Here is a 15,144-nt window from a genome sequence, read left to right as displayed (position 1 = left end):
AACTTACAGTATTGATAAATACAGTAAAGCACTGTAAATGTATTTTCTCCTCCTTATGATTTTCTTAATAACATTTTCTTTAGCTTAGTTTATTGTAAGACTACAGTATACAATACATATAACATACAAAATATATGGTAACCAACTGTTTACGTTATTGGTAGGGCTTCTGTTTAAGAGCAGGCTGTTAGTAGTTACGTTTTCGGGGAGTTAAAATTTATACACGAATATTCAACTGCATAGGGGGTTGGCACCCTGAAGCCCCATGTTGTTCAAGCATCAACTTTAATTAGTAGTTGCACAAGTGGTGAAAAGTGGTCAGATCATAAATATATCCTGAAACAAACCCAATAAAATTTGCAATTAGACTGAATGTAGAGCCAAGGAAAAAGGAATAGAAGATGATTCCAAGCGTTTTTGTCTTCAGCATCTCAGTAAATGGTACACTGAAGAAGATGGGAATAAAATTAGAAACTCTGTTTCTGACATGTTAACTTAGATTCTTATTCCAGTGGAGATAACGAGTAAGAAGCTAGATATACAAGTTTAGTGTACAGGGATTAGCTCTGGGCTAAAAATATAAATAATGATGTTATTTAAAGGCACGGGATTTAATGAGATCACCTGAAATGTGAGTATGAAAGGAGAGAAATTTAAAGACTGAGCCCCGAGGCACATTAACAGTAGAAAGAGGAGGAAGATACTACAAAGGAAACTGGGGTTGGGAGAATATCAATAATGTTGTTTAAGAGTCAAAGGAGAAAAGAATTTAAAGGAGGGAGTAGTCAATTCTGTAAAAAGCTGGGGTCAAGTAAAAATGGGGATTAAGAACTGATTATTGGATTTGACAATCTAGACTCCAAAAGAGGTTTTTTTCGGTTGGTTCTTTTAATGAGAGGTATTATAGCAGGTACGTGCTGATGAGAATAATCCAGTATAAAGGGAAAAACAGATCATGCAGAAGGGAGAATTTCAGAAGTCCCTGAATAGTCAAGGGGCCTAAGATCTAATGCAGAAGTGAAGGGGTGAGCTTTAGGAACACAGATGTATCATTTATTTTAACAGGTTGAAATACAGAATAAGACCATCAACTGAGAATGAGGGTCAGAAAACAGGTATTTGAAGTTTAATGTGCTGCTTTGCCAGTGTGCAGAAGGCAGAGCAGAGCTGCAATTAACCAAGGTAGGACCTTACCAATGAAGTGACAGAAGGGCAAAAGAGAGCTGAGATTACAAAAGACAGTGTTTATAGTCATGGACCAAGGAATCTGAGCAAGGCAAGAATGGAAATAAGAGCACAAAAGAAATGATAGTAAAAAGCTGGGCTAGGGGGTCTTCAGAGGGTATAAAAAAAAAATCTTTGTAATAGGGAAAGTGAGCTAAAAAGAAAGGAAGTGCTAGTCCGATAGTTTGGAATACTTGCAACTGAGATTTTGTAAGTGGTATATAGTCCAGTTTTTCAAGTGGTGTACCACAAAAATTTTTTAAACGTACAATACCTGACTATTTAGTCAGACACACTGACCTCTTTTCCCACTTAGAATGTCAAATAAAAAAATGACAACAGCCAACACAACAATAGCTGTCTGGTGTGAATGAATCAAAATTATACCTATTTTTTTGTCAGATTGGCAAAAAATATATTCTTTGGTGTGCCACAGAATTTTAGTAATTAGTTTATGTGTGCCATAAGATGAGTAAGTTCAAAATCGCTGGTATAGTCAATGCTAATGAGGTCTTGAATATAACCATTTAAGTAGGTGAAAGAAAAAGTGAAAAAACCCCCACAAGATCCTGGAAGTTTAGGGTATCAAAGAATTGATAAGTAAGAATTTGAATGGGTCACACAAGGATACTGAAAATCACTAAAAATGATTCAGGAATAGTGGGCAGAGAAAAGATAGTAAACCAGGTGTTCAAACCATCAGTCAGTAGGAGGAGTGACCGGGAGAAACACAGATGACTAGAAAAGAAGGGGAAGTAGAAAATATGATCTGATAACATTTATTTACTTACTTACTTACTTACTTACTTACTTATTTATTTATTTATTTATTTATTTATTTCCTCATCCGAGGATATCTTTCCCATTGTTTTTTAGAGAGAGTGGGAGGGAGGGAGAGAGAAACATCGATGTGAGAGAGACACATCAATTGGTTGCCTCCTGAACATGCCCGAACTGGGTCGGGGATCAAGTCTGCAACCTAGGTATGTACCTTTGGCAGGAACTGAACCCAGGACCCTTAAGTTCACAGGCTGATGCTCTAACCACTAAGCCAAATGGGCTAGAGCAACATTTACAGTTTTAAAAAGAGAGATGAAATATAATCATCCATAAATATCCATATGGTAAGCAAGGAAGACAATTCTACTTGTTGGTTCCATAGCGAACAGGGTGTGACTGATAACAGTTTCACTTTTTGTGAGGGTTGTAGTATTCTCGGAAGAAAGCCAGGTGTGATGATTAAGGTTGAAAGGATGTGGAGTATAAAATTAGTCCTGATGGTATGTTTGGGGGAGTTTGGTAAAAGGTGGATAATCAGTTAAATTTAGTTGTCTACTTGTGACTGCTTTAGCAATTTGAAGAAGGAATTGTTGAGAAGGGAGGCAAGGTCAGGGAATTGGTGGTTTCACAGAGAATCTTAGTTCTGCAATAAAAGGTGCTGAGATCTGAAGTTCTTAAAAAAGTATACAGCTTGCACTTAATTACCTTATTCAGTCAACACTATGCACTGAATGCTTGAATGAACTACACTAACCTAGATGCTATAATTCCTAATTATTTATATTTGAATTAGTCCACAGATTATCCAACTTAAGCAATATAAAAATATAATAATAATATAATAAAATAGTAACACCTATCAGGCACTGTCCTAAGTAGGTTAGATATATTAAGTGACTTAACACAATTAATTCAATGAGGTTGATATTACATTCTTTTTTTTGGATAATATATCCAATGCACAAGTCTAAAAATTAAATCCTTTATGATCCAGAATGCATTTGTTTAGAATAGTACTTTTTATACAAATCAGTCTACATATTTTCTACATGAGGAACGGTGTTTTCCTGAGGAACGGTGTTTTAACGCAGAACAGTTTTTTTTTCCTCTAAAAAGATTATTTAACTCCTGTGGCTAATATTCACTTATTAAAATTTTAGAGAACAGACTGACAGCTATCAGACAGGAGGGTGATTGTGGGCTGGGTGAAAAATATGAGGGGATTAAGCAACCCCCCCCCAAAACAAATGAAAAACAAACAAACAGAAAAAACAACCACCAAAAAACCCTCATAGACGCAGAAAACAGTATGGTGATTACCAGAGGGAAAAACGGGGTAGGGAGAGACAGAAGAGTATGGTGATGGAAGGAGACTTTACTTGAGGTGGTGAACACACAATATGATGTATTACAGAACTGTACACCTGAAACCTATATAATTTTATTAACCAATGTCACCCCAATGCATTTAATAAAAAGAAAAAAAATTACTCTTCTATTTCAATTATAAGTCATCATGTCTATTCCATATAACTTTGCTGTTTTCAGCTTAATTTGGTATATTGATTTTTGAGGGATGGGAGAACGCAATTTGAATATTTATAGTAATCCATGTTAGGAATTTTCAAGTAGTCTAAAATATAGGAATAGTTGCTAAACACACAATCGAAGTGACCTATCACTTCACAGTTGTTGGAAGTATGCAATTACTATTCTCATTAATAAACATAATCTATCACCAAGTAGTTAAAACTTTTTACTTAGGGGCTAATCAGGTAGAAAAGTCTAGAAGTATTGTGCTGGACTTTTAAAAAACCCTGCTGAATATAAAATTTGGTCCTAGGTTGGAACGGAGCTTGAATAGGCTAAGTAGGATAAGACAGATTGGCATCAAGTGATCCTAAATGCAAGAATAGAGGAAATTCTGCAGTGTGAAACTCAGGAGGGCCTGACAATGATAGGCCACTTTTTCTATATTATAACTATTCCAAATTAAGAACATAAGTTTTATGAATCCCCCAAAAGAAAAACTTACACCAAAGTAAAATAATTCACAAGAAATTCATCTTAATTTAACATTAAAAAAAGCTTCCCATACAAAAAACCCATAATGTAAACTTTTGGGATACAGCCAAATGACAGAAATTGGAGATAGCTTATAAGCTGTATGGTTATCATTGGGTGGGGACTCAAAAGTGTAAAAAGAGAGAACAGGTGCATGAGGGAGTTTTGTGGCTTGAAGAAAAGACGGAGAATGGAGGGGAAGAAAAGGGAAGTGGAAGAAGAGATGGGCTGCTGTGAAGAACTAAAGGCACGTATGAGGGAAGAGAGTAGATCTAAATATAATTACCCAAGTGGTTTCAGATTAGGTGCCATATTCTGGAAGGCCATGAGCTAATAAGGTTCAAGGTGACTGACATGGAAATTAATCAATTCCATAAACAGTTACTGAGCACCAACCATATAACAAGCCCTATCCTAGAAGCTGGGGGTTTGTAGAAGTTTATAACCACCTGGATTCCTTATCATTAAAACAAAACAAAACATTAATGATTTCCTACTAAGTTCCAGATTTTACAGAAGGACTGGGCAAATAATCTTAGTTATGAAAATGAATACCTCCAACAGATAAGCAATTTAAATGAATCTGTAAAGAAAGCAAATTTTCTTTTTATTTACAGAGGATATTTGAGGGGATATTTAATAAAACTTGATTTACTAATAACTCTCCACACTGCTAGAAGTATCATGCAGCATAGTTATAAGAAGTTAATCTTGCTATCAAATCTTAAAAAAGAATATTTCTGACAACAGTGTAATAGGAGACCCGGTCATCATCATCCTCACTGTTGTTATTTATCAATCATATAACAAAACACTATCAATGTCATACTACTATATTCACAGATATAATAGTATATGCTCAATTAAGACATGTCATTAATCTACTTTGTTTTTAACTCTACAGAAATCCCCCTAGTGCTACAAAATAAAACTGCCAGTCATGAGTCAGTAGATGAAACAGAAAAATATGTTCTGGCGTTAACTAAGACGCAATATGTCAAATGTCTTCTCAGTCCTATTATATCTTATCCTATACAATGACTTTCATTCAGTTAACCACCAAAGACTTGAAAACTCAAATTATCCAACTTTTCAGTTAGAAAAATATATACAATGAAAAATGACATAACTGGTATTCCAGAGCAGGAGAAAGAAAAGCTAAAACCTCTGACTTAATGTCTACACTTCTAGAGATGAAATAAATGCAGTGAAAAAGATAAGTAATGCAAAGAGGTCTGAAATAAATAAAAACTAAGTCATTTATCCGTATACACAAATGATCTGAACAAAATGGGGGAAAAAATTTTTAAATGACTTTGTAGGATCAACTGCAAAGAGAGTTTGTAGTAAAACTCTGACTCTATTTTACTGCAATAGCCAGCTTTTACTTCAACTCCTAAATAACTATAATGTAATTCTGTGATCAATAGTTTTATGTGTGAACTATTTTATTTGCCTTTTCATTTGTATGCCCTTAATAAGATGAATTACATATCAATGGCAGTGTATATGTGCCTGTATACCTACATAGTAGTATGTATTTATATAAATTATATGTATATGAAGTTTTTAACATGTTTCTTTTTGACAATGGAAAATATAATTTACTGTTAATCTACAATGAATGACAATATCAAGTTTTAGTCTTTGTGACCCTTTTGGTATATGCAATTGTAGTAAAAATCAAGTTAGTTAAATTCTTAGGGCAATATTCACTCGAAGAGTTAAATCAATTGTTGCCTCTCAATAAGTTTCATTATAAGTGACCTCAGGGCCTATATAAAAACAATTAATGACTCTCCCTAGCCCAGTAACTCCATTTCTCTCAGCCATGTAAGAAAAATAAGTAAAATCTCTTACTTAAGAAATCTGACATTATTTTAAAATCAAAACTATTGAAAGATAATTCTAGTAACCAAAATTAAGAAAGAAGCTGTTGATGGCTTCTAATTCTTAAAAAAATAATTTTAAAGGAATTTATTTTTCAAATGACCTAGGTATGTTCATGTTTGTTAATTTAAATATTATTGATGTCAAAGAGCAAAAGCATTCTCACCTTGTTTTTAAAGTAGATTATCATTTTATTGTTATGGAAATTAAATGAGTATCTATTAAAAATGTTTTAAAATACAAATATTACTCCAACTTTCCTTTAATACCAAGTAATAGGTATTTCACTCAAATTATTATTTTTATATTTTTCCTATTTTCAATACTCATTTCCTCAAAAAGAAGTGATTTTTTTTTTTTTTAATATTTGGGAGACTTTTCATGTTTGCTCATCTCGCTAAACAGTCATTATTTGAAAAAATATTCTTAAAATTGTGTAATTACACAAGTTTACTGCTTTCAAATTAACCCTAGGTGATATATATTTATAGAAATCTAAGGATTCATTAAATACCTTGAATAAACCACAACTTAATATAACTTTAAGACATAAGGATACACAATAATAGTATTTCACAATTTCAATTCAATTTACTATATTCAATTTATTTTCAAAACATTAGAAAATAAAAATATTTTAACTTATCTTCTTTTACCTCATTACTATAACAATCTCCCAAAGGTTATAATACAAAAGCTAAACAAGTATTTTCGTTGGTGAGACATCACACTTTATAGCATTTAACACAGTCTAAAAATAAGGAGATAAGCATTATTAATTTACATTTTAATTTATATATCAATGTCTTTATATTTTTAAAGAAGTTATTCAACAGAACCCGAGACTGTTTTGTTTGGAATTACATAAGATCAAAAGGGAAAATATTTTTTCTTCCCCTTTTCATGCTAAAGACCTACACAGATGGACTGAGAAAGATACATTTCTGAGCATCCAAGGTTTTAGTGCATAAGATTATATTTTTCAATAATAAGAAATCTATACTAATACATTTTTTCAAAGCAAACATAAACCAAAATATATTAAAAATAATTTCAACAAGTGGTATGTTACCTGGGTGGAGCTGGTGGCTACCGAAATGCAATCAATAAAGCTGTGTCTTCGAGTGAAAAAGGCAACTATCTGCTGCCAGCGTGAAGGTTCTGGCTCAGCTTGCAGTTCATCTGATGAGTCCTTTTTTGCCCAGTGTTTCTGCTTTGGGCCTACTGAGCCATGGCTAGAGCTAGTATTGCCTCCTCGACTGGCGCGAGAGTACAGAAGTGTGTTGTTCCCGAAAATGTAATTCATCTCTGCAGCCCTGCAGGTGGTTGCCAAGCAGTCTTACTTCTCTACCAGCTGCTGAGTGGTGAATGATCGGTAAAAACTGCAGCTAGAATTACAGCAGCATCACTTGTAGATCAGGGAAAATAAAAACCTTGAGAAATGATGCTCATTTTCTCTGTAATTTCTTCCCATGAAAGAGCTTCTATTTTCTTCCCTCTGTACCTGTTAACTGCATGATGGCTGAGTTTATATTTGCAGACAAAAAAGATGGCATAAGGTGGATTTCGTTCTCAAGAGTATTTTTTCTCCAGCGTCTGCAGGAACCCAAAGCCGTTCTTTTGTTAGCTGATAACAAGATAGACTGAAATCCAGGAAGTGAGGTCGATTAGCAGGTAAAGAAGGATGTTATAAACACTACACTACCAAGACCCTTTGGAGCTGCCTGATTTAATGCACTGGGTGGAGAAACCCTGGATTACCCAGTTTCAATCACAGTCTGTAGTAAAATCCAATAGCATCTTCACTGCTCAAATTATAAATATGAACTGAATTTTAAAATACAAGAGGATTCTCTGCTAACAGTTCAAACTGTTTAAAATAATTTTACTAAAAGAACCTTTGTCATTGACATGCAAATTTCTACATCTGGAAGGAGCTTACATTAATTAGCACTGGTTCTAAGTTTTTTAAAGGTACTCTCTATATTAAACTCTGAGGTTTTAATGATAGAGGGATTCATTTGTAATGTAACATATCATTTTATGTAATATATTGGTTTTTAATGCTTTGATGATTGAGTCTGGAGGCAGAAACAGATTAGCTAGCAAAGTAAATATTTGGCTTCTGGAACTTCTGTGATTAAAAAAACTTATTATAAACATTAAGATCATATTGTTATGAATTTGTAAAAATACACAAGAATTAAAGGTACATTTTTAAATAACCAGTGGAACATGTTTTACCTAACACTATATAAATAATACCCTGGTTCACAAAATAATATTATTTGATTGCTAAATAGGCATTATTTACATTTGATACCTAGGTTTGTGTTTTTCAACATTGTAGTCCACCTCAGAATAACTCAGGGTGCTGACTAAAAAGCAGACTTTGGTTCCCCTTCCCCATCAGAATTCTCAGGAGTAAGGTTCCCTGGGAATTTTCATTTTTAAAAAGCCCCCTAAGTAACTCTTAAGCACACTCAAGTTTGTCCACAGACTCCTCCTAACTTTGTACTCTTCACACTATGCTACATTAGTATAGAACACAATATATAGTCATTTAAAAACAATATGTGAATAAAAATACTACTTAATAATTTACCAATGGTTGAGTAATTAAATTTTTAAGTTGATATAAATACATAATTAAGTCCCAACCTCAACCATAGATATTTTTTCAGATGTAGATGACAAAATCTTGCTTACTATGTGCTTACCAGCATAAACAAAAAGCAGCCTAGTAGAAAGCAGCATTGGCAACCTACAACCTCCAGGTCCATTGCAAATCATGATTCAGCAAAAAAAGATACTAATGCTGTCTTCTATGATTCCATCCCTAAGATACAGACACATGCCCAACAAGGTAGAGAGTTATGTGGGACTCTTTGGAGTAAGATGTTTTGTGACAGAGGTTATAGCAGAAAGTTTGGTGCTGCTTGTGAAGGACTGTGCACAATATTTGGCAATTTTATGGCCCTAGACAGACTAGTTCTATCCATTAGGGGGTAGGGGAATACAGCAAAAAACTAAGGGTTGACAGAGAACTAAGAATCCTCTCTGAAGGAAAAAAAATCAAACTTCCTGAAAAAAAATTAAAGTTTTACTATGGACCAGGTAATTATAATAAAGAACTGATCAGTGTTGGTCATACAAATACAGTAGTAATTGGTGTGGTCCCAAAATATTTGCCTTGATCCATGTCTGATGAAAACCTGGGGAAGGCAGATTCTGTTATTCTAGATTGGTATGATGAGGATATTAAACACAAATTTCCGATTTAAGCTGCAAATAGTACCAAACACAGACAGAACAGTAAACTGTTCATTACTTAGAGAGCCAAAGAACTTGGGAAAGATCTAAAGTCGATACATCACTCCATCCCATATACCCCAAGTACAGAGAAGAAATACTTTTCATTACATAGATTCCCCCTATTCAAATTCACTGACCTCAATAAAGCAACTCTGAGTTTTGATAAAGGTTTCTTTATGAAAATGTCCCCTTTCAAGAGATACAAAAATCTAGGATCATCTCATCCACTGTCCCGTAGTCAATACATGTGTATAAAACCATGTATATACCTAAATCACATTTGGATTCATATGATTTGATTAAGAGGCATAAGGCAACAAACTCCTCACTGATCTCTGCTTTAGAGTAGCCCTACTCATGTAGCAGAGCTGAAAGATAAACTCTATTCCATTAAAATAAAATTTAAGTTCATTATAAAACCTGGAAAGTTTAATATAATAAAATAAAAAATATAATACACAATGTTTAAATCACCAAAAAGAATTACTATTAACATTTTAATATGATAAAGAATTAACATTCTTTTTTCTGTACAGTCTAATTCTTTTTCACAGAATGGTAATCATATTATTTATAGTAGAACTCTAAACAGAGGAGAAAGCTTAAGTAAACTAAGTACATCCACTTAGTAAGTTATTATGTAACCTAAAATACGATTATGAAAAATTTATGACAGTGAGAATTTTTATTTTATAACATTATATGGAAGTAAAGGCAGTTTGAAAATTTATACAGGATAGGCCCTAAATTATCTGTACACCTTTCCAAACTCACATATAATCCAGAAGTCTTCAGGTATAGTAACAATGGCAAGGATTAAATAATCTTAGTGAAAAATTTTAAAAAGTTGAAGAAGAGGAAAAATACTGAAATTCTAAAATACTAAAAAAAGTTAAAAATTACAATTTAACTGCAAAACTAATACACCGTAAATGCAGAATAGGCATTTTCTTTACCCTTATCTTTATAATATGGCCTATTAAATTTCAAAACATACAACGGTACTACGATAAGACAAGATTTAACTGAGGTTAATAACAGATTTGTTATTTATCTAGAAAAACTCTTATCACAGAGTAGTAATGTACAAATCCCTTCTTTATGAGCACCATCTAGTGGTCAAATTGCATGCAAACTATATGCTCACCTTAGTACACCAGGGCCATCCAAAAAAAAAAAAAAACTTCAATAATATTTCAATATGCTCCAAACAAAGTTGATTTCAAAAAGTGCCAATTATGTACTTAAAGTGGGAAATATTCTATTACTGTATCATTTATGTTCAACAGGCATATATTTGCTTATGTCCATTTCTCTGCTACACCCATTTCTCACAATACTTGAAAAACTACCAACTGCTGCTTCTGATTTCATTTAAAAATATTCTCTTTACTAGTAGATGAAATGTGTCCAGGCTAGGAAATATACTTACTTAAGTAACTACCTGCTCACGTACCTTGCCCTATATTTGATTTCAAGTCCTTCTTAACTATGTTTACTTTGCAAATATTAGCGTGAACATAATTTTCCTTGTCATTGAAGACAAAAGCAAAATATAAATTCTTTTGTTTCCTCCATGATCACTGACTGCAACATCCCATACTAAGCAATGCACCTACTGCCCTCATCATTTCATCTAGATTGAAATCTATTACTTGTTTGGTTTACTGTTCCAACCATTTTACCTAATTCCCAGTTCATTTTCAGTTTTAGGAATCTTTACACAGTCCTTATTAGTATCATACTACTATATTTATAACTGTTATATACAACAACAAAATCCTTGCGGAGTCCTTTTCTCCCACGTTAGGATTTTCCACCATACTGCCAACTTCTTTCTTGAAACTGCCTAGCACACTGGCAAGAAAGTTTCTCCTTCAGAATCTTAAATCATAATTACCTATAGGCTAAGGTCTGAATAAAGTAACTTTCAATTACTCTTACTTCATTCATTATTTCAGTAATGAGAATCAGCACCAGCACCTACAAAAACCTGATAGATTATTGCACAGTCAATCTCATGATGGCAAATCTTTCTTTTTTTAAAAAATATATCTTTATTGATTTCAGGGAGAGGAGGGAGAGGGAGAGAGAGAGAGAGAGAGAGAGAGAGAGAGAGAGAGAGAGAGAGAGAGAACATCAATGATGAGAGAGTCATTGATCGAGCCCACAACCGGGGCATGTGCCCTGTCCGGGAATCGAACCCCGATAGTCTGGATCCTAGGTTGACGCTCAACCGCTGAGCCACGCCCAGCCGGGCGGCAAACCCTTCTTAATAGGGTTCAGGACAAAGATCCTTCACACCTTGCCATCATTTCCTAACAAGCACCCTAAACATCAGGTATAATATCATGAACTTTCCTACATTTTTAGTTTCCTCTGATAATCACTCTCCTACTGTACTTATTTTCCTCAGTAACTGCCTTCTCCTCTAAATTGGGATCTTGTACACATCTTTCAACACCTTGTCCAAGAAGCAACTTTCTCTTTTCAGAATACTCCAAGAATTTATTTCTCTAATTTTTCATGTTACATCATACTGTATTATAACTATCTCATAAAAAATAGTTACTAGACTAGATGTTTAATAAATGTTTGCTAAGTGCATTTGTTGTTTGATGAACCAAACTAATATTCTAGCAGTTAATTTTTAAAGAAAGTATCTATTAAATCAATCTTATTTTTTAACTATTAGCTTTTATAAGAACTGTGAAGAATAAAGTACTGCCTAATTTACATTGTAATCAGATCACTACTGTTCAAAGATAATTTTTCAAATTACAAAAATAATTCATATACTAAATCCATGTGCAGTATAATAGTTACTTGCTTGCTTCATTCCAAACCATAATACTATGAAAGTGGAAAAGCTCCTTATATTAGCTTTAAAAAAAAAAAAAAAAGAGGCCGGTGCGCCTCAGCAGTTGAGCATCGACCTAGGATCCAGAAGATCGAGGTTTGATTCCTGGTCAGGGCACATGCCCAGGTTGCAGGCTCGATCCCTAGCTGAGGGTGTGCAGGAGGCAGCCAGTCAATGACGACACTCTCATCATTGATGTTTCAACTCTCTCTCTCCCTCTCCTTCCTCTTTCTGAAATCAATAAAGATATATTTAAAAAAAAAAAAAAAGAGGCTGTTAACCTGATAACTGACAGCATATTTTAAATAAAATATATTTCACTGTTGAACTTCCTAAAATATTTGTCCTGGTTTTTAAAAAATTATAAAACATTAAAACTTGCCTTATGTCAAAACCAAAGGTTGTTGTGGTGTTTTCTTAAATTTGATTTTCTAACAAGTTAAAGGGACGCTAATCATTTTCCTATTATCCACCCGCTCCTAGTCTATCTCAATCCTGAAATAATTATGAGGTACCTGCCACAGTAACCTATTCATGAGATAGGGAAAGCAGGAAGAAATTCCCCAAACAGGGCAGCTTTACTAATTCTTAAGTTATAACTGTATCAGAATATAGTCTGTCAAAAAGTATCAAAAACTTTTAGAAAGTTCATATGCTTCTGACCAAGTAATTTGACTCCTGGAAATCCATCCTAAAAAAATAAATCAAACACTTCTTATGTCCAAAGATTACTCACTACAGCTTTCTTTACAAAACCCAGTAAAAATGGAAATAACAAATAGCAAAGACCAGAAATGTTCACCAAATTATGGTACACACATACTATGTAATATGTCTGAAGTTTTAAAAAATTTAACATGGAAAAATGTATATAAGAAGTTTATAATAGGAAAAAAGCTTAGGTTTATTTAATTCCTGAGATGTGTGGAAATTCTGCATAACAAAATTGTTTTTTGGAATACGGCTTTATTTGCCTAGTGAGCATTTTATGCAACAGCAGAGAACTGAGGCTCCATCATATATATATTTTTAATTTTTATTTATCAACTTGAGACAGAGAGATCATGAGATCAATTTTTTGTTGTTCCACTTACTTATTTATGTATTCATTGGTTGATTCTTGTATGTGCCCTGACTGGAATCAAACCTGTAACCTTAAAGTATGGGAAAAATGCTCTAAACAACTATGCTACTTGGCCAGGGCAGCTGCATCATATTTAAAGAGGGTATATAAAATACTTTATGCATGCTGGCTCATTGTCTGCTTATGCCAGAATCTGCATACATATGAAAATAACCACCAAAACACCAAAAACTTTGGAGTTGGATGTGTGCACATTGGCTTTGGATAGTTTGTAACAATCAGAATGACCAGAAATTCAAAGCATCAGAAACAAAAAATACATACGCAGAGGTTTTCAAATAAAGTAAGAAATAGATTATATCATTTCAGTTAAGAAGAAAACAGGCACAGGCTGACAAGAACAGCCTATAAAACAAGCACTGAATGATTAGAGTTCAATTGTTTTAAGGTTCTTACGTTGTTCAGAATGAGGATAAAATATATTTATTGATTTTAAATTATTCTGAAGTTAAAGATGTGTATTAAAATTTCTAGGATAACCATTAAGGGAAGAGAAACATTAACTTAACTTCTAATTAGCTTAACTTCTAAGCTAATAAGAAAAAATGAGATGAGAAAATACAATCTAAAGACATGAAACAAGCATCTCCTATGTTTAAAACTTAAAAAACGTATTCCTAAGTAACTCATGGGGCAAAGAAAAAAATCATAATGAAAATACAAGAATATGTCAGGATGACAAAAAACATTACATATTAAAATTTGGAGGATACAGCCAAAGTGTTATGTAAAAGAAAATTTACAAACTCAGTATCAGAAAAGGCTGATAATGCAATAAACAACCAACTTCTGAAACTAGAACAAAAAGCCAAACAAAATAAACTTGAAGAAAGCAGGAAATAAAAAATAACATGATAAAAGGAGAAAGGGAGAAAAGATAAAAGGAGAACTAACAGTCACTAACAGCTAACTGACCTTTCCATTATATCTCTCATTTAGTCTCCCAAGAGAAGATCAAGATTGTTTCTATCAAATACATTCTTCAGTTGATATGTAGGGTATCCACACATCTTATTTATGTATATACATAAACAGGTATATACATGTATGCATATGTATGCATGAAAACAAGAGGGTGGGGGAGGCAGCACCCAAAGAGGGACACAAGAGAACATTTTTCAAAAAGAAATAGTTCTCTGAAAACACCAACTTTGAAATTGACCATCCACTGGCAAGAATGATCAAGAGAGAAAAAAAGTTACCAACAAATAATGTTAGGAATGAAAAAGGGGCCACACCTAAATATAGTACAAACAAAAAAATTCCAAGATATTAAGAATAATATTTTGAAATAAATATGAATTGGATAAAGTCCTACAAAAAAATAACCTAGGAGAACAACTGTTAATAGAAAACTGGAATGGTACTATAGCTATCAAAATTTTTAACCAGTAATATGAAATCATCCCTCAAAGAAAATTATAAAAACCAGGTTAAGTTTTACCAAATTAGAAACGATCCTTAGTCACAATACATACACACAACCAACAAAGTATCCAGAATATATAAAGAACTTGTACAAATCAGTAAAAAGGACAGCTCAATACAAAAATAAGCAAAAATCTTGAGGCCATGTCACAGAATAGGAAACTTGAATGAGCAACAAATATATTTAACCTCATTATCAAATAGGGAAATGCACATTAAAATCACAGTGAGATAATATTTACTACAAACCCCAATGGCAAAAATAAAAATATCAAGTATTGCTGAAAATATGAATCAATTAAAACTTATATACTGCTGCTGAAAATGTAAATTATACAACCACTTAGAAAATAATCTGGTGCTATCCACAAAAATGTGTATACACAATCTATGTTTTTAACAGCACTTTTTATATTGGTAATAATCTGAAATATCTCAA

The 15,144-nt window shown here is 33.1% G+C and overlaps 1 protein-coding gene across 9 annotated transcripts in view; it reads right to left on the bottom strand.

Moving 5' to 3' along the window:
- The window catches only part of DLG1 (discs large MAGUK scaffold protein 1), a gene marked incomplete at its 5' end in the record, with an annotated part of 224,257 nt that overhangs the window by 127,393 nt on the left and 81,720 nt on the right, over positions 1-15,144 (bottom strand). Inside the window, one exon of one of the 9 annotated variants that reach the window (XM_081137788.1) lies at positions 7,031-7,264. The exons of the other annotated variants lie outside the window; for them this stretch is intronic. Coding sequence (XP_080993914.1) covers positions 7,031-7,264 — 234 coding nt within the window. Of the gene's footprint in view, positions 1-7,030; positions 7,265-15,144 lie in introns of those variants that run through there. 9 annotated transcript variants of the gene reach the window in all.

Source organism: Miniopterus schreibersii, assembly GCF_964146895.1.
Source record: "Miniopterus schreibersii genome assembly, chromosome: 5".
Lineage (NCBI taxonomy): Eukaryota > Metazoa > Chordata > Mammalia > Chiroptera > Miniopteridae > Miniopterus > Miniopterus schreibersii.
The sequence above is the reverse complement of the archived record's forward strand: the minus strand, read 5'-3'. Positions and strand labels throughout refer to the sequence as shown.